Raw genomic sequence first — 18,998 nt, 5'->3', positions numbered from 1 at the left:
CCCACTGGGCAGCAGGTGGCGGAGCCAGGATAGGGCCCCAGACGTCTGACTTCAGGGCCTGCTCTTAACCCCAAGAGCTCTGAGTCCCAAATCGTGGGCTCGAATGGCCGGGGGGATGCTGGCCTTCAGCGCTGGGGCCAGGCCCCAACCCTGTAGGACCTAACCCACCACAAAGGTGACGCTGACCTCGCTCAGGAGCTTACCAGGAGCACGCATGGAAGCTTAGGGCATGGGAAGCTGGCACAGTGTGGGGAGCAAGGGCTGGGGTGGGGGGCAAGGAGTGGCAGCGGCACAGAGGGAGCCTGGGCGGGAGGAATGTGAATCTGGAGGCCGGGGAGGCATCTGCGGGCAGGGGAGAGGAGGGAGGGCCTTCCAGTGGGCAGAGGTGAGAATGCACCTGGAGGTGAGCCAGCACTCAGCACAGCACCGCCTGCGGTGGGGACGCGGGATGCTGGGAGGGGAGAACGCAGAGCCAGGGGCTGAGTTATGAGGGTGTAAAGGCCCAGGTAGCGTTGAGGAGTTGGAGGCTTCAGAAAGACCCCTGTTTCAGAGCTCCCAGCAGGGGGGGCGGGGTGTCCTGATGTCCCTCCCTATTTTGAAGGGGCGTAGCAGAAAGAGCACGGCGTTCAGAACAGAAACCTGGCCTCTACTGCTTGTCGGCTGTGTGTCCCTGGGGGACGTGGCTTATGCTCACTGGGCCTCAGTTTCTCATTGTAAGCCAGAGGTAAGTATTTCCTGAGCACACGGCTTGGCCCAAAGCACTACGGATCGAGTTTATCAAGCATTTCCTTCGTGCTGCATGGGTCCTCAGTCACTTGGTCCCCAAGAGCCACTAGGAGGCGGCTCCAAGATTGTTACTATAACAATGAGAGTGCCTACCCGCCCTGGGTAACTGAGTTAGCATTGTAAAGGGTGCTGCACACAGCAGGGACTGAGCAAGTATTAGGCGAACAGATGCACTCGGTCCCATGTCAGAGACTCACAGGAACCGGGCAACATTGGGCCTCAGTGTCCCCTTCTGTCAATGAGCAGAGGGAGGGGTCGGGCCTGGCCCCCCCTGGGGTTTGTGTGTCTGATTCCAATAAAAACTCTGCCCCCCCATAATGATGCCACACTGGGAAGCCTACATAACCCCACCCCCCACCCCGACACAGGGCCACCTGGTAATGCTCTGGGGACCCAGAGATGCGCCAGAGCCCCTGCCCTCAGGGACCGCAGGCCCCGCCCCCGGAGCCCCGGGGTACTCACGGCAGAACCTGAGGAAGTCTGATTGCAGCTCCTTCCGTGTGCTCAGGAACATCCTCCCCTTCTCGGTGCCCACCACGAAGGCGCTCTCATCGTGCACAGCGACACAGGCCACCTCCGCATTCAGCTTGGAGAGCGCCGAGCACTGCAGGGGGGAGCAGGGTACGTGAGCCCGGGGAAGGCTCCCCCTGCTTGGGGACACCTCCAGTGACGGCTCTGGGGGTGCGACGGGAGTTCCCAGCTGCCCGAGAGCCCACCAGCAGCTCGAGGGGGAGGTCACCCCTCCAATGTTCTCGGTCAGTTCTGCAGCAGGAATGAGTGAATGATGCCCCCCGCCCCACCGAAGCTTGGTCAAGGTCAGGGGAGAAGACAGGAGAACGAAGACACATGGCCTCTGCCCGTCCCTCCTCCCAGGTCTGCCTTGCGCTGGGGGCAGGAGGCTTCTGGCCTGAGGCTTGGTCCCAGCCCCAGGGACAATCCTGTCTTAGGTTTTCTCAAAGTCCTAACTGAGGAGGAGGTGGGGGGCCCCAGGAGAACCAAGGCTCAGACAGATCCAGGCTTCAATCCCCCATCAGCGCCTTCCTGCTCTGGGACTAATGGGGCCAAACGGCCCAGTGCCCAGGCTTTCGATGGGCTTGGTCGTGGGGCCTGGTTGGCATGAAAACACATCTCTAAACCGGGGCACCTCGTGTGGGTACACAATCGGAGGGGTTACTTCTGCAGTCCCAGAGTTGAGGTTGGCCGGCCCACAGCACAGGAAGCCCTCACACAGGGGCCCTGTGGCCGAGACCACGAGCATTTCAGCCCTCTGACCTAGGTCAGCAGAAGAACTCTGCCTGCGAAGCTCTCAGCTTGCATTCGGCGCCTCACAAATGCTGGTTTTTATCTGAGTTAGAGCTCTGCTGGCAGTCAGGAAGCCTGGCTTCTCATCACAGTCCTGCTGCTGTGTGATCTAGGACAGGTTCCTCAACCTCTCTGGGCCATGATCATGCCTCTTGCGGCAGCTTCAGCTTCAGAGTCGCTCTGCTGAGGAGGCGGGGGGCAGGGACATTGTAGAGCCAGCAAGCCTGTCCCCTAGGCTCTCCCATGGTGAAGGGTGTGTGCTGATTTCCTCTGAAGATTAAAGCAACCTGCTGTTGGAGGAGATACTCACTCCCCGGGAACTGATGTCCCCAGAGACACAGAGACCTGGACTGTGAGGAAACGCCCTAAAAGAGGTCTGGCCCCATGCAGACCACCCAGGCCCCGGGCCCCGCGCCCCGCGCCCCAGACAATGCCACAGCCAGGTCACGGCCGAGCAAGTGTCATTGTTATCCTCAGGGTCCCTCAGGAAGGCCACGAAGGGACCCAAGGCCGGGGGAGGCGGGTCTTGTCCACCCCCCCAGGACAGCCACAGGGCCACTGCTCCCCGAGGAGCCTCCGTAACACCTTCTAGGGCAGTGCCGCCCAACAGAACTCTCCGTCTCGATGGGAATGTTCTGCCTGCACTTCCGATGCCATAGCCACGAAGCCCCGGAAATGAGGCCAGCGCAACTGAACAACTGAACTACCGTATTTCATTGTAACTAACTACAACTTATTTATTTGGGAGCCACAGAGACAGCGGGAGCAGAGGAGGAGCGGGGAGGGGGAGGGGGAGGGGGAGGGGGAGGGGGAGGGGGAGAGGGAGGGGGAGGGGGAGGGGGAGGGGGAGAGGGAGAGGGAGGGGGAGGGGGAGAGGGAGAGGGAGAGGCAGAGGGAGAGGGAGAGGCAGAGGGAGAGGGAGAGGGAGAGGCAGAGGGAGAGGGAGAGGGAGAGGGAGAGGGAGAGGCAGAGGGAGAGGGAGAGGGAGAGGGAGAGGGAGAGGGAGAGGGAGAGGGAGACGGAGAGGCAGAGGGAGAGGGAGAGGCAGAGGGAGAGGGAGAGGGAGAGGGAGAGGGAGAGGGAGAGGGAGAGGGAGAGGCAGAGGCAGAGGGAGAGGGAGAGGGAGAGGGTGGGAGAGGGAGAGGGAGAGGCAGAGGGAGAGGGAGAGGGTGGGAGATGGAGAGGGAGAGGGAGAGGGAGAGGGAGAGGGAGAGGGAGAGGGAGAGGGAGAGGGAGAGGGAGAGGGAGAGGGAGAGGGAGAGGGAGAGAGAATCCCAAGCAGGCTCCATGCTATCGGCACAGACCCGACGCGGGACTCGAACCCACGAAACCGTTGAGACCGTGACCTGAGCCGAAACCAAGAGTCGGACGCTTGACCAACTGAGCCCCCAGGCGCCCCTCGACTAACTACGATTTAAATGTCAATTACCACAGACAACTCAGTGGCTGTCGTGGGGGTCGTAACTGCCCATTGTCACAGCTGACCTCGCCATCGCCGCCCCTGCAGCAGGCAGGGCTGAGCTCCTGGGGCTCCCCTCCTCACGCTCTGCACGGGGACGGGGTCGTACCCAGCCGACCTCCCCAGCGGTGCCTACCGCCTCTGGCCCACACGCACCACCTCAACAGCGCTCGAGCTCCCTAAGCAGGAACAGCCTGGAAGGAGGCCCTTGTTCTTGGAAACCGTAGACTTTGCACCCGAAAGGCCACTTTAAAAACCGATCATGCTGGGCTGCCTCAGTCGGTTAAGTGTCCGACTCTTGACTTCAGCTCATGATCTCAGTTTGTGGGATCGAGCCCCGCATCAGGCCCTGCGTGGACAGTGGGGAGCCTGCTTGGGATTCTCTCTCCCTCTCTCTCTCCCCCTCCCCTGATCACTATCTCGCTCTCTCAAAATAGATAAATAAACATTAAAAAAATTTTAGAGACACAAACATGTTAAAACTATAAAGATGAAGGGGTAACTGGGTGGCTCAGTCGGTTAAGCGTCCAACTCTTCTTGATTTCAGCTCACGATCTCACAGTTCGTGGGATCGAGCCCCACGTTGGGCTCTGAGCTGCCAGTGGGGAGCCTGCTTAGGACTCTCTCTCTCCCTGCTTCTCCCCAGCGTGTGCATGTTCCATCCCTGCCTCCAAAATCACTAAATAAACATTTTTAAAAAATAAAACAGAAACTGGCCAAGCTGTGTGACTCCAGGCAAGGTGCTGCCTTCTCTGGACTTGAATTTCACCACCCTAAAATGCAAGGGCGCAGCTCACTGATGCCAGACAGATTTTAACACCCACCTACCCTCTGTCACAGAAACTTTCCCCCAGGAAAAGGCTACAGGAAAATGACATTACTATTTCCTTACTTGGAATAAACTACCATAGGGTTAGGTACAACTTCTGAGGCCGCGTTTCTCTCTCCTGGTCCTGAGACGCAGTCCCAGATCTTGCTTTTAACATCAGGGATTACAGCTCTCGCACGAATCTCGCACGGCAGCCCACACGCTATCCTCCGGGGGACCCGAGGGGAGGGAGGGAAGCCTGGGACCCTCCCAGGGATGGGACTCGAATGGCACGAGGTAATGAAGAAGAGGGGACGAGGGGACGAGGGGACAGCGGTTACTCGCAGGGCTGGATTCTTCCATCCCGATCACTTACGCCTCCCGCCCGCTGACGTGGGCAGACGGGGCCACTGAGACTCAGGCTGGGGAGTGAGACCACGGCTCTGCGGTCGGCTTCGGTTCCTCCAGGGCAGACGGGGGCACTCACCATGGAATCTAAGGCAGACACGAGGCTGGTGATGATCTCGTCTTTGCGGGTGAAGGCGGAGCTCCAGCGGTCGGGCCCGCAGCCGTTGGTGGGAATGTCGCAGCGCTTCCCCAACAAGGCCATGGTCACCTGGAGGGAGGGAGGAGGAGGAGATGGGCGTGCGGGGCACATTCGGCAGCTGCCCACTGCCCAGGCCCCCAGGGGCCGCCTCTACTTCCCAGGTGGGACGGATCAAGAGCTGGCCACCTCTTCACACCAGGGTCTCGTACGCACGAAGGCGTTAGAGCCCCGACAGGCCTGGAGACACAGTCGCCTGCACACAACTCCACGGGGGCACGGGCACAGATGGCAGGGAGACTGGGGCGTGCACGAAACATCCCCCAAACCTGCAATGCCGGTACCAGGGCCAGTCTGCCTGGCACCTCAACCGCCAACTCTCCCCCTGCACGTAGCTCTGGCAGTGGCTCTGCCTCGCTCACACACCTTCCGTGGCTCCCTACTGCCCACCTCTGGACTCCTGTCCCCCATCCAGCTCCCCCACTCACACCCCACGCTCCAGGTACGCCAAGCATCACCGCCTCTGAAACATACCCACATCCATTCTCCCCGACCGGAGTGCCCCTCTGTCCTCTACTGACTGCCCGCCCTGCTTTTAATGGTCACCTCTGCTGGCAAGGTGCCCTCCGCTGCCCCACCTCCTGCCCCTTCCTGCCCCAGCTGGGCCAGGCATCCTCGCTGGCCTCCCACATGTCCCCAGCCTCCTCCGTCACAGCTTTCTCTCAAGCCACAGGCTTCCCTAGGCCAGGCCACTGCCCGAGGCCCCCCGAGCTCAGAAAGATACCGTGGGGCAGAGGCCACTTCATCTCAGAACAGGGTTTCCCCAAGACAGGACTTTGTCCCATAGTCACGAGGATCCTGGAGGACAGAGGTGCATTTCCCTCCCGCTGGGACACCCTCAGACCAGGGCCCAATGTCAGGGCTGCCCCAGGCAGCCCAGAACGGGCACCCACTAGATACACAGGTCAGCCTCCCCTGCTTCCAGTTCCTTCCTGCCCCTCCCTCACCAGAACCCCAGGAGTCAGGGCCAGGGTTTGGGGGCACCCCCCCCCACCCCACAGGCTGTCCCAGTGCCAGGGCCTTCCGGAGGCGGCTGCTCTCTCGCCAATCCAAGCAAAGGAGAGGGCAGAGAGTGGAGGCAGGGACTCTGGGTTTCCCTCTCTGGGCTCAGCTCCTCCAAGGGCTCTGTGCATGGGCCCCAGGCCAGGTGCCGGTGGCCAGTTCAGGGGAGTGAGCCTCAGAGGGAGTCTGTGGATCCCGTCCCGTTCGCTTCCTGCACACGGGGACGCCGGGGACGGGCTGACAGCTGGGCCTGCTACCTTAAAGGGTGCCAGACCCAGAATGCCTTGTGTTACCACAGCTGCCCCTTGGACTGTAAGCCCTGTGAGGGCAGGGGCTGGTGACCCCCGGGGCCCAGCTCAGGCCCGATGTGCATGACGGGCCAAGGGGGGGTGTGGTCCACACCGCAGTCTGTAGGCTTCCTGTGAGTCATGGGTCGGTGACGCAGAACAAGTGTCAGAGTGCCTCACACATAACCAGGTGAGAAGCGTCCGAACTTCGGTTATGGAAACACGCAAACGAACGAGGAACACTCTGGAGCCCGGCTCCGGCCTCGGCTCTGGCCCCAGGCTGCTATTTGGCTGTGAATAAATATTGATTTTAACAACGGGCCAGGCAGCCGCTGGCCGGAATGTGAATTGGGTTCACTTCTGAATGTTTATAAAATTTCTTTCTTCTCCCAGGTTGCAATTTTACAAATGCTCGAAGTCCACAGTATTAAGGGATGCTGAGGGCATGACAGGCCACGTACGGGACATCCCAAGGGCCCAGCAGGCAGCCGGTGGCCTCCCCTGGAGCCTTCTGTGGCGCGAAGACCACCGGAGGGTCTGCCGTGTGAGAAGCTGAGAGGTTTGCCCGCCCGGGGCGCTGGAAGGCTTCTCCCCTCCCTTCGGCCACCCCTCGAGCCGTCCCAGACGGACCTCAGCCCGCCAGCCTCCCAGCTGCTGAGGCCCAAATTGAATCAGGGCAAAGCAGGAGGCACCAGACGGCCCCGGCCTCCGGGTCACCCAGACCGCTGTTGGCTCCTTCCTGCAGAGTCCTAATCCATTTAGGAAGGAACCAGGGACTCAGAGACGAAGGGAGGGAGGAAAAGGGGGCTCGGCTTGGGCTGTCCCCTGACTCCTTGTCCCGAGCAGGTGGGTGCACTTAGGGAGGCAAGACGGAGAAGAGTCCCCCCTCTGACAAACGGCCAGGGTTCGGAGAGAGGGTCCCCTGTGGCCAGAGCTGCTGTGGACGGGACAGCGGGGCCAGAGCGCCGGGCCGGGAGCTGTACGCCACACACACGGGGAGACCCAGACAAAGGCCTGCCAGGAGGACCACGTCGGGTCAACTACCCCAAACCCTAGTTTCCTCATTGGTTTTAAAGGGTTTCTGGGGGGCGCCTGGGTGGCTTAGTCGGTTCAGCACCTGACTTCAGCTCAGGTCATGATCGCACAGTTTGTGAGTCTGAGCCCCTTGTGGGGCTCTGTGCTGACAGCTCGGAGCCTGGAACCTGCTTCAGATTCTGTGTCTCCCTCTCTCTCTCTCTCTGTTCCTTCCCTGCTTGTGCTCTGACTCTCTCTCCTTCAAAAATAAATGAACTTTAAAAAAAAATTTTGGTTTTTTTTAAAGTTTATTTATTTTGAGAGAGAGAGAGAGAGCGAGCAGGGGAGGGGCAGAGAGAGAGAACCTCAAGGAGGCTCCACACTGTCAGCATGGAGCCCGATGTAGGCCTTGAACTCACGACCATGAGATCATGACCTGAGCCGAAATCAAGAATTGGACGCTTAACTGACTGAGCCACCCAGGCATCGCGCCTAGTTTCCTCGTTTGTAGGGTGAGGGGCTGGCTCTAACCTGAGGCGGGGAGAAAACCACTCAATAAAACCAACAGACTACACAGAACAGAGAATATGAAAATGAGAGTGGTAAAGCAGGAGGCAAGTGCCTGGCATAAACAGGACAGACTCCAGGGGCCTGGGGGCCCGCGGTGAGGACAGAAGCCACAGCTGGAGCCCTCGAGCACTGGCGGCCAGGGCCAGGCCGGGCCAGGCTGGAGGCAGCCAAGAGCTGCTCCGGGGTCCCCAGGAGGGGACACCAGAAGTGACGCCTCAGGTGACAGGTGGCTGGCCCCAGAAGCAGGGCACAAGCAGCGAGGGCCTGCCAGCCACCCTTGGGCTCCTGGGTGGACGAGGCCTGTGAGGGCCCGGAGGCCACGAGCTCTGTCTCTCTCCTCTCCTTCGACAGACTCTTCTCTAGAGGCTGCCAGGGTGCCGGCAACCTGATTCTCCTCCTACCTCCTGGCCACTCACACTGCTGGCATCGACTGCTAACCTAACCCGGGAGGAGGGCTCAGGCTCAGTGCCCCCCCCCCCCCCCCGCCCCGCACCGGCCCTCCTCTTCCCCCATCCACTTCTGCCCCTCGCTGCAATGTTTTGGCTTAAATGTCACCTACAGACTGGTGACTCTGGGCTTCTCTCTCCCTACCTGTCCTCTTCCACGTCTAACAAGCAACTTAAACGGAGTAGGCCCCGTGTTTCCCTGCTTAGACCTGCCTCTCCCGGCCATCTGCCCAGGTGCTCAGGCTCAAACGGAGGCCTCGTCCTCATCTCCCTTCTCTCTCATTTCTTTTTTTGTTTTTAAAAATTTTAATTTTTTTTCAGTGTTTATTTATTTATGGCAGGGGTGGGTGGGAGGGGGAGAGAGAGAGAGAAAGAGAGAGAGAGAGAGAGAGAGAGAGAGAGAGAGAGAGAGAGACAGAATCCGAAGCAGGCTCCAGGCTCTGAGCTGTCAGTGCAGAGCCTGATGCGGGGCTTGAACTCATGAACCATGAGATCATGACCTGAGCTTATGTCAGATGCTTAACTGACTGAGCCACCCAGGCACCCCGATTTTTAAAAGAAATTTTAACGTTTAGCTATTTTTGAGAGGGAATCCCAAGCAGGCTTGCACCATTAGCATGGAGCCCAATGTGGGGCTCGAACCCACAAACTGTGACATCATGACCTGAGCCAAAATCAGTCCTGGGACAGTCAACTGACTGAGCCACCTAGGCGCCCCTCTTTGTTTCTAAAACAGTCGGGGGAGAATCATGCTGCTGTGGCTCCAAAAGCACCCAGATCTGCCTGCTTCTCGTCACCACCGGGGCCACCTGACCACCCGGGCCACCTTCCTCAGTTGCTCACGCTTTGGCAATGAACCCCTCGCTGTCCCCAACCCCCGCCCTTCTCCTGCCCCCATGGTCCCTCCTGCAAACAGCAGCCACATCGCTCTCACGCCGCCCTCCTGCTTAGCAGAGTGGAGAGAACCTCCCTGAGCACGTACCCCATGTGACCCGGGCTCACTTGCCCTCTCTGGCCCATCGGCCCTCTCCCCTCTGCAATGGGCTCTGGCTCCCTCCCCCTCGTGTCCCTCACCTGCCACCTGCACTCCCCTCCCCGGGTCTCCTGCCTGCAGTTCTCCTGCGCAGCAGGCTTTTCCAGGCCTCCAACGCCCACGGCTTCCCCCCCCTCCGCCAGCCCCAACTCCTCTGTGCACAGCCCCTGACCACACAGACCACACAGCAGCACCCCCCCCCCAACTGATTGCCCAACTCTTTTTTTATAAATTTATTTGGTCTTTCTTTGAGAAACAGGGACAGAGGGAATCTCAAGCAGTCTCCGCACCCCATCTCCGGACCTGAGCCGAAATCTAGAGTCAGTTACTTAACCCACTGAGCCACCCAGGCGCCTGGCTCCCCGTCTCAGAACCTGCTGCGATCTGAAGGGACCCGTTCATGTGTTTCTCACCCGACTTCCCCAACAGGAACGTGAGCGCCGGGAGGCCAGGGCCATGCCTGCTGGGTTTACGGTGTGCCCACTGCCTCGAACGCCTGCTCGGGTTTTCATGGGCACGCCCTGAATCCTCGGGGAACTAACCGGTGTGACAGTCGGCCACGTCAGGCAGGAACTGGGACGCTCACAAGCTATAAACAGAGTGACAACTTTGGGCTTGCCAGGCTCTCAGAAAACTAAAATTAAAAGGGGGGGGGGGGCAATGTGGGACACTACAGTGCGGGATGTATTTGGATCAGAGGAACAGTCCAGGAAGTGAAACTGACAGAGGTTGCTGGCTCAGACAGGTGTCCTGGACAGCTACTCCTCTGAGCAGCCTGCATCGGTGCCCCTGGACACTGCTCTGTGGTGGGGCATCAGTGGCGAGTTAACCCTCTTTGCTTGCTTCCTCCTCCAACGCAGAGGCGCAGAAGGGGCTTGCCCGAGGCCCCCAGTCAGTGGGTAGCAGGGATAAGGTCTGTCTGTCTGTCCTCAAGCCTGGTCCTGTCTTCAAGAGGTGGTAAAGGGCGCCTGGTGGCTCAGTCGGTTGAGCATCTGACTTCAGCTCAGGTCGTGATCTCATGATCATGATCTCACGATCTGTGCTGACAGTGTGGAGCCTGCTTGGGATTCTCCCTCCCTCCCTCTCTCTGCCCCTCCCCCACGTGCTCTGTCTCTCAAAATAAATAAATAAACTAAATAAAGAAGTGGCGGGGGGACTGTAGTCCTCACACCCACCAGGACTCGGGGAACAGACAGATCAACTGATGGACTCCACGGATGATACACAAGGAGGGCGACTAACGTCCCTGGTTCGCCTGGAACTTTCCTGACTTGAGCACAGAAAGTCCCCTGTCCTGGGAAACCCCTCAGTCCGGGGCAAACTGGGACAGCTGGTCACCCCACGACACAGGGCCTAATATACCAGAAGCCCAAAACGTCCCTGCCAGCTGCTGAGAACGAGACAGACAGGGAGGCAAAGGGATGGCCAGTAGGTCCTGTTTCCAGGTCCGAAAAATCAATTTTACCTAATAAGGTGAGAGGCAGGCTTGGGGGGTCCTGGGAGAGGGGACAGGACCACTTTGTCCAGGGAGACCTCAAGGACAGGAGGAAGGCACTCTCCTGAGCTGTCTGAAGACCGGGTATGAGCCACAGGGAACGGTCACTAAGAGGCGGAGACGAAGGGAAGACACCTGCCCCACCACTCTGTATCTGTGATCCCAGCCTCCTGCCCCCTAGAAGCCCCGAGGAGACAGGTCAGCAGCCGGGCTGGGGGCACTGTATCTTTAAGTTCCCGGGCAAGGCTGACCCACAGCCAGGTAGGGCCTGGATGATCTCCGGGCACGGTTCCAGTTTCCCAGCAGCTCTGCTCTCCCTGCCTGCTGCCCACGTCCCCCGCAGCTGGGGACTCCCTTGCCCAGACAGCAGCAGCTTTGCTGGCCGCCAAGAGCTGGAGCCAGCCCGGTCTCTGAGCCAAAGATTAGTCAAGCGCCTGTGTCCCTGTCTGAGTCACCACTGCCCCGACCCAGGGCAGACCTGTCTCCAGTGGGAAGGCACCCAATGGGAGTCGAGCCCAGAAAGCCCACCCCGGCGGGCCTCGGGGGCCAGTGCTGGCAGAGAGCACCCTCAGCTGGGGACCCCGATCCCAAACACCTTGCACTGCACTGGGCACTGCAGGCCAGCTGGGAGGCTCTGTGGGGGGTGTCCTTGCGCTCGTCCTTTCCGCCTCCCATGGCCTGCATGCCTGGGGAGACAGGAGCTTGCTCTGCCGGGCACCTGACCTCCCACAATGATCGCAAGAGCTGGCCGAAGTGGCTGATGGGGTCGGAGGTGGGAGAGGGGTATGCGAGCAAAAAAGTCAGGGCTGCAGATAAACCCCCAGCCCTGCCCACTTAAAACTCCCCTTCCTGGGGGGCGCCTGGGTGGCTCAGCATCTGACTTAGGCTCAGGTCACGATCTCACGGTTCGTGAGTCTGAGCCCCACATCAGGCTCTGTGCTGACAGCTTAGAGCCTGGAGCCTGCTTCAGATTCTGTGTCTCCCTCTCTTTCTGCCTCTGTCCCGCTCACACTGTCTCTCTCTCCCTCTCTCAAAAATAAATAAACTTGTTTTTTAATTTAGGAGAAAAAAAAAAAAAAAAAAAACTCCCCTTCCCAGACACCTAGGTGGCTCAGTCGGTTAAGTGTCCGGGTTTGGCTCAGGTCACGATCTCATGGCTCATGAGTTCGAGCCCCACACCAGGCTCTCTGCTGTCAGCACAGAGCCCGCTTCTGATCCTCTGTCCCCCTCTCAGCCCCTCCCCTGCTCTCTCTCAAAATAAACATGTAAATAAATAAATAAAGTAAGTAAATCTCCCCTTCCCCACCAGCATCTGGATGCCCCCTCATCTGAGGGTCCCACACCCCCATTCTCCCTCCCCCTCCTTGCCCTGCTTCTGCCACCAACTCCCTCCTCCTCTCCCAGAGATCACCCTCATGACCACCGACATAGCTGTCCACCAGGGCCCTCTCGGACACTGCTGTCCCATCCACAAGCACCCTGACATCTGTGACCTCTGTCCAGGGAGCGGGCAGAAGGGAGGGGACTCTGCCCATTTTAAGGGCAAAAAAACCAAGTCCTCTAGGACATTCCTGCTCAAAAGGGAGCAACCAAGCCAGAATGACATTGGGGACATCTGGCACACACAGCCCCTTTTTGCTCCTACTCGGGGCGGGACTCCTCTAATTCTGATGCATGGGGCTCAGGGTGGAACCCCAGGCATGGTGACAGGCCAGCAAGGTGGCCGAAGGGACCCGTGGGGCTGGCCAGGCTCCCTGCTGGAGGCAAGCAGAGAGAGACTGAGGCAGGGCTTGTGCGCTGGATGGCAGGGGCTCAGGTACCAGTCTTCCGCACCGTGGGCCCAGGGGTTCAGAGCAACACACAGGGGACGCCCGAACGGACCCGGGCCCCAAACACCAAGTGTCAAAGATATGGGGCCGGGTCGCCACTCTCCGCCAGGGGCTCAGCAGAGGGGAGTAAACAGAGCAACGTGGCTGCCTCCTGAGTACCCAGGAGGGTTAGACCCCGATGTCTGGTTAATCCTCTCAACCACCCTCACTTTCCAGAACAGGACGTCGAGCCTTGAGCACCCTGTCAGCCCTGGGGCCAGGATGTGGCAAAGGCAGGGCCTCGGCCCAGATCACCCCGACCGAATCGGGGACCCCGTGACAGCAGCCTTCGGCCACTTCCCTCTGGGATGCCTACAGGTCGGTGGGCCCGGCCCGGCCAGCAGGGAGAGGAGGGCCCGTGGGGCCCAGGAAGGCGCAGGCGAGGAGACCCCGGCTGGGCCTGTGGGAAGTGGGCCTAACCCCCCGAGCCCTGGGAATCCATCCACAGCCTCCTCTCTCTTTCCTCCTCGAGTCTGCTGGGGCCGGAACAGCGCACGGTTAAGAAATCAGGAGTGTGAGTGGGTGTGCGGGTGTGACGGTACGTGTCTGAGACAGAGTGCAGCGTGGAACGGATACGGGAGGGCGAGGAAGGAGACGGCGCGGGCACAATCCCCGCGGAGCAAGAGCAGCCCCTGGCCGTGGGGACGGCACGTGGCCCGGCCCACCAGCCGGGGAGGGTCGCCTGTCCCCCGGGGGCTTGAGAGCGAACCGAGGAACAAACGCCGTCAGCCCTCCTACCGTCAGCATGTCTAGGGAGTGGCGAGTGAGGGGACCCCCACGGGCTGGGTCTGCTCCAGGCCCCTCTGTATCAGGGACATGGGCGTCCCTCCCCTTCACACACTTGCTGATCCCCAAGGGTGCTCACCGGCCACCCAGCTGGGCCGCTGGGGACAGAACAGAGGGCACACCCCTACCTGGCCATCAGCTGGGCCTCAGTCCCCGGGCAGAGCACTGTTTGGAGGGGGAGGGCCAGCCCACAACAGCCCGGCAGAAGCTGAGGCCTGGCTACCTCTAAGGAGGCCCCGGAGGTGGGGGGGGGGGGCGGGGAATGTTTCCCTGGCCTCCCTTCACCCCAACCTGTTTATTCAATCCTCCTGGGAGCCTGCCCCGGGTTAGGCAGACTTGGAAATGACTCAGACAGCCCCACCTGCCCTCCTAGTGCTCACAGGGCCAGCCTGTCTACAGAGAATTACTGGACCATAAAATGAGGACAGGAGGGGAAGCTCGCCCGGGCTACAGAGCTTGACATGGGGGACGGGGGTTACCCACACTTTCTGTTTATTTCGCTTCGGGGGAGTAGGGTGTCTCCACACACGGTTTCCCTGAGTTGATGAATATTGAGATGGGTTTTGAAGGGTGAATAGGAGTTCTCCGGGAGCACAAGTGGAAAGACGATATTACCGTTTCTGTGGAGAGGGGCACAAGGAATCTTGCAGATACACAGCCTTCACTGCAGAAGTAAAGGAAAGAGTTTGGTCGTACTCACTGAGTGTCCACTCGCGAGTGTCACCCTCAGATTAGAGTGGACACCCAGTGGCCTTTGCTGGAATGGGGCGAGGGGGAGAGAGGGAGAGAGGGTGTACCTGACAAGCGTATCTCTGACCCAGAGGTGAGTGTGAGGACGGGTAACTCAAACACTCATACACGTTCACACGCACGCACAGGTGCACGCACGAGTGTGCTCGATGCCAGGCCTCCTGGGGCCAATTCCAGGACGGTGCACTCCCTCAGGGTGCAGAGAGACCCTCACAGAGAAGGCGCCAACCAAAGCCCAGCAGGCCGACAGCACCACCCTGCTGAGCACACGGATGAACAGGACACAAGCCTTGCCCCCCGGGACCACGGTCCTGTCGGAGTCATTGCCACACCTCACCCCTACTCCATGTCCCCCACCCCCCACCAGCCTGCAGGCCCCTGGACACGCCTGTCCTCTGGCTTCTGGGAACCAGCACCTCTATGCCCTTTGAAAGAGACACCCCTGCCCTTTGCCTGGCCCGCTCTTAGCGGCTGTCAGGCACGTCAGTGCCTCGGGTCCTGACCCTCCCGGCTGGCCCGCTGTCCCCTGGCTGGCCACCCACAGCTCCCTCTTCCTCCCTCCCTGCAGCTCTCCCTCTGCCACGACGCAGAGGTATCTAGGTCCCCATGAGACTGCCGGCTCCTGCGTGCCTCCCTCCCTGGGCCTGCCAAGAACCAGCTTAGTACACAGAACTGGGCCAGGAGAGGTGTCTGGGGTGGAGGGGCTGTTTATGCAGGTCTGGAAGAATCAGGGGACAAGCAGAAGGGGGGGGGGCAGGGAAGATGGGGAGTACTCTGGCCAGGAGGCAGCACTGGCAAAGGAACTGTGGCATCGGCCGGCGGGATGTGGCATGGGGTCCTTGGTGAGGCTGGGAGGGGAGCCAGAGCAGATCCTTGGGCCCTTTCAAGACCATGGTCAGATTCTGAGACTGTCGAGTGGGAGACACCCTGTGCTCTGTCCCCTACTCAGCCCCAAACCCCGGGCTTGTCCTTCAGAGGGGGCCCTGCTCCAGCCTCCCTCCGAGGGACAGCCTGAGAGGACACTCCCCCGCCCCCAGAGCATGAATGTGCCCCCAGAATACCTTGGAGGTGCTCAGGCCCCTGGAGTCCACTGGGCAAACAAATCCCCGTCCTGGGCCCTTCGGGGTCCTCTTCTCTGGCGTGTCCTCCCTTGGTGGCTTTAAACATGACAGCAAATTCTTTGGCACATCTCCCAACAAGTAGAGACATCCAGTTCCTCTCCTCTTGAATGTGGGCCTTAATATTCACTTCTGGGGGTGCCTGGGTGGCTCATTCGGTTAAGCGTCCGACTTCGGCTCAGGTCATGATCTCACAGTTCATGAGTTCGAGCCCCAGCATCGGGGTCTGTGCTGACAGCTCAGAGCCTGGAGCCTGATCCATACTCTGTGTCTCCCTCTCTCACTGCCCCTCCCCTGTTCACGCTTGGTCTCGATCTCTCAAAAACAAATAAACGTTAAAAAATCTTATAAAAAAAAAAATAACGTGCTTCTGACCAACAGAGTACCCCCGCAGTGCTGCCACATGACCTTCCAAGGCCAGGTTCCAAAGGGCACTAGGCTTCTCATTCTCTCCCTGAGATACTCGGCACGGGAGTTCCGAGCCGACATGCGTGAAGTCCAGCTGTCCTGACGCCACTGTGGTAGACAGGTGGGTCCAGCGATGCCTGAGGAGACCCAGGTCTCTCCCAGGGCAGCCGCCAGTGAGTAAGGAAGTCTCTGAGACAACCCCAACCCCAGCCAGCTTCTGCCAATGCAGGAGACCCTGAGCAAGAACCATCAAACCAAGTGTAGCCAAGCCCCAAACCGAGAGAGATTAAAATCCGAAATGACTGCTGTCTGACATTGCTAAGTTTGGGGCTACTTGTTACGCAGCGGTAGGTAACCGATACGCCCCACAGGCGCACCATGCCGATGCAGGCACACTTCTGATGGGCAGCTGTTTGCGAGGGCGGCTAGAGCTTGGATACGTGTTTGGGGTGCCGCGTGCATGTGCACCCCCCACCCCCCGCCCAGTGCAGACACAGCCGAGTTGGGAATAGGAAGGGAACCTCCATTAGCCCTTCTCTTCCTAGCCGGCATGTATTAGCCAAGAATGGCTGCTCTAATTTGCCCTTAGAGACTCACAGCAGGCCCAAAAGGGGCCCCCAGAAGACACTCATGCCCTAATCCCTGCAGCCTGTAAATGTCACCTTATATGGAGAAATCACTTTTGCAGATGCAATTAAATTAATGACCGTGAGATGGGGAGATTATCCTGGATTATCTAGGTGGGCCCTAAACGCCATCGCATGTATCCTCGTAAGGAGACGGGAGAGCTGACACGCAGGGACGAGAAGGCCATGAGAAGCGGAGCAGACAGAATCTGATGATGGTGGCTTCGGGGAGTGAGTGACGCGGCCACGGGCCACAGATGCCAGCAGCCGGCGGACGTTGGAGGAGGCCAGGCATACAGCCTCTGGAGGGAGCACAGCTCTGCCGACACCTTGATTTTGACCCAGTGGTACTGATTTGGGTTCTGGCCTCCGGAAGTGGGAGAGAACAGTTCTGGTTGTTTTAGGGCACCACGTCGACGGCAATTTGTTACGGCAACCTTGGGAAACAAATCCAGGGCATCCTCACCCCTCACTCCCCACCTATGAGTCCTAGTCCACACCTTCACACACGACCCCCCCCCCCCACACACACACACACACTCCTCAGCCCAGACCTACAAAGCTCAGGCCCGGACTTGCCGGAAAGTTCTGCAATCCTTTCCTCACTAGAAACTCCAGAACCACCACGGGACAGGGCTGGATTTCTCTGGATGCCGGGAGAATGCCTCTGAGTCAAGTCTCAGTGCCCTAGGAACCAGCTGGCCTCAAGAGCAGGTGGGAAAAAAACGCACTCAGCCACGCAAAAGGCAAAGTCAAGAGCAGATACCACCCAAACACGGCCCCCACGCCATCCGCCACCATATGCTTGTGTTTCTTGAAAAAGAAGCTTGAGAGAACAAACAAAAAGGAGATTCTCCTCCGGGGGGGGGGTGAGGGGTAGGGGCATCCCTCCTCCCCAGCAGCCTGCCCCCCCCCCACTTCATTTCTTATCACAGGGGCTCCCCAGTGGGGACAGAATTGCCCGGGGCCCTGAATTCCTGCCCCTGCCCACTGTCCACCATCACAGCAGCTGGCAGAGAATAAAACAGGTCAAAGCCCTGACTTCCACTTCTACCTGCCTAGGAAGGATCCAGGCGGGGCAGCGGGAAGGGGTCTTACATCAGCCGCGGTGCACTGCAAGGCAGTCCAGACTCGGTCCAGACACCGAGTCCCAACCCCAGCCCTGACCCCTTCTCCCTGCGAACAGAGCCCTCGTTGTGTCCTGGCATCTAAAGGCAGGTGTTTGGGGCAGCGAATCATGGGGATTCTGGAGCGCTTAGATCAATCCCTTACCTGGGACCGGTTTAAAGAGAAGCATGCAACCCAATCCTGGCCACTGAGACTCGAGGGGCTTCTAGGGAAGTTCTCCTTGCTCTCAGGGCACGACTGAAGCCAGAAATGTCCTCCTTCTGCGTGTGACACCCCCAGCCACGACAGCATGTGGGGACCAGGAGAGGAGCTGGCCCAGGAGGCGAAGCCATCATGCGGACAGCAGCACAGACCCGTGAAACAATGTGACTGACCTGTCATGACTCAGAATCTACCAACCTCTGGGCTTCGGGTTAGGTAGTAAATGTCCACGTTCCTTAAGTCACCTTTTTTTTTTTTTTTTTTTTTTTTAAGATTTTATTTTGGGAGGCAACTGGGTGGCTCAGTGGGTTAAGCATCTAACTTTGGCTCAGGTCATCTCAAGGTTCGTGAGTTCGAGCCCTGCACTAGGCTCTCTGCTGTCAGCACAGAGCCTGCTTTGGATCCTCTGTCCCCCTCTCTCTCTGCCCCTCCCCTGCTCTCTCTCAAAAATAAACATTTTTTTAAAAAGATTTTATTTTTAAGCAATCTCTACACCCAACATGGGGCTCGAACCCCCAAACCCAAGAGGAGGAGTTGCACACTCCATCGACGAGCCAGCCAAGTGCCCCACTGAAGCCACCTTTAACGAGGTATCTTTCCCTTGTGGCTGGATATACATGCGTATACACAGGTAAAAACTTATCACACTGAACGTCGCACTTTTTAAAAGGTTGAAACCAAAGCGTCCTAGTGAGTCAGCATCTACTGGTTATAAAGCCACCCATTAGCTCTCGTGTCCTGGTCTATTTGATAACAGACTGAGATGCCCTTTCCAGTCGATGAGTAGACAGCATGTGTCCTGTTTGGTACCCAGAGCAAGAATCTAAGGGTCTGTAGCAGGACCCCCACGTGACCCTCTTCTCCCCTGCCCGTGGAACAGGTGCCAGCTGCCCCTTTAGGCCAAAGTGACCGAAGTCACTGCTTAGCATAGAGCCAGAAGACGGAGTGCTGGTTCCTTTGACGTCCCTGAGCCCAGGATGGGCCGCCCACCTCCAGACGTTCTCGTTACAGGAGAAAACAAGCCCCTCCCTTCTCCAATCCATTTATCAGGTTACTTCTAACTGAGCACATTCCTAACGGAAACCGATTCCACGGTATGCGTTTTCAAATTATATTCACTTCCGGCTCCGTTGTAAGCCATAACTCTTACTTTACTGCCCTTTTAATCCCATCTGACTACAGTTTATGTTTCCGTGGGAGTCTTTTAAGTCGCTTCTGAAATAAGGTAGGATGTAAATAAGTGAAAGTAAATTGATCCAATAAACTTTTAAAAGCCCCAGTGTTGGGCACCATTCGAAGAAAGACCT

General features: G+C 58.8%; 1 protein-coding gene across 2 annotated transcripts in view; it reads right to left on the bottom strand.

Moving 5' to 3' along the window:
- The window catches only part of GTF2IRD1 (GTF2I repeat domain containing 1), a 115,440-nt gene that overhangs the window by 74,076 nt on the left and 22,366 nt on the right, over positions 1-18,998 (bottom strand). For both annotated transcript variants that reach the window (XM_042922196.1, XM_042922197.1), the window contains exons 2-3: positions 4,843-4,971; positions 1,249-1,390 (exon numbers count right to left, since the gene is read on the bottom strand). In XM_042922196.1, the coding sequence (XP_042778130.1) occupies positions 1,249-1,390; positions 4,843-4,965 (265 nt within the window). In that variant the 5' untranslated portion in view covers positions 4,966-4,971. The remainder of the gene's footprint in view (positions 1-1,248; positions 1,391-4,842; positions 4,972-18,998) is intronic.

The sequence above is a fragment of the Panthera leo genome, chromosome E3 (assembly GCF_018350215.1).
Source record: "Panthera leo isolate Ple1 chromosome E3, P.leo_Ple1_pat1.1, whole genome shotgun sequence".
Lineage (NCBI taxonomy): Eukaryota > Metazoa > Chordata > Mammalia > Carnivora > Felidae > Panthera > Panthera leo.
This window is presented reverse-complemented; position numbering and strand designations above follow the sequence as displayed.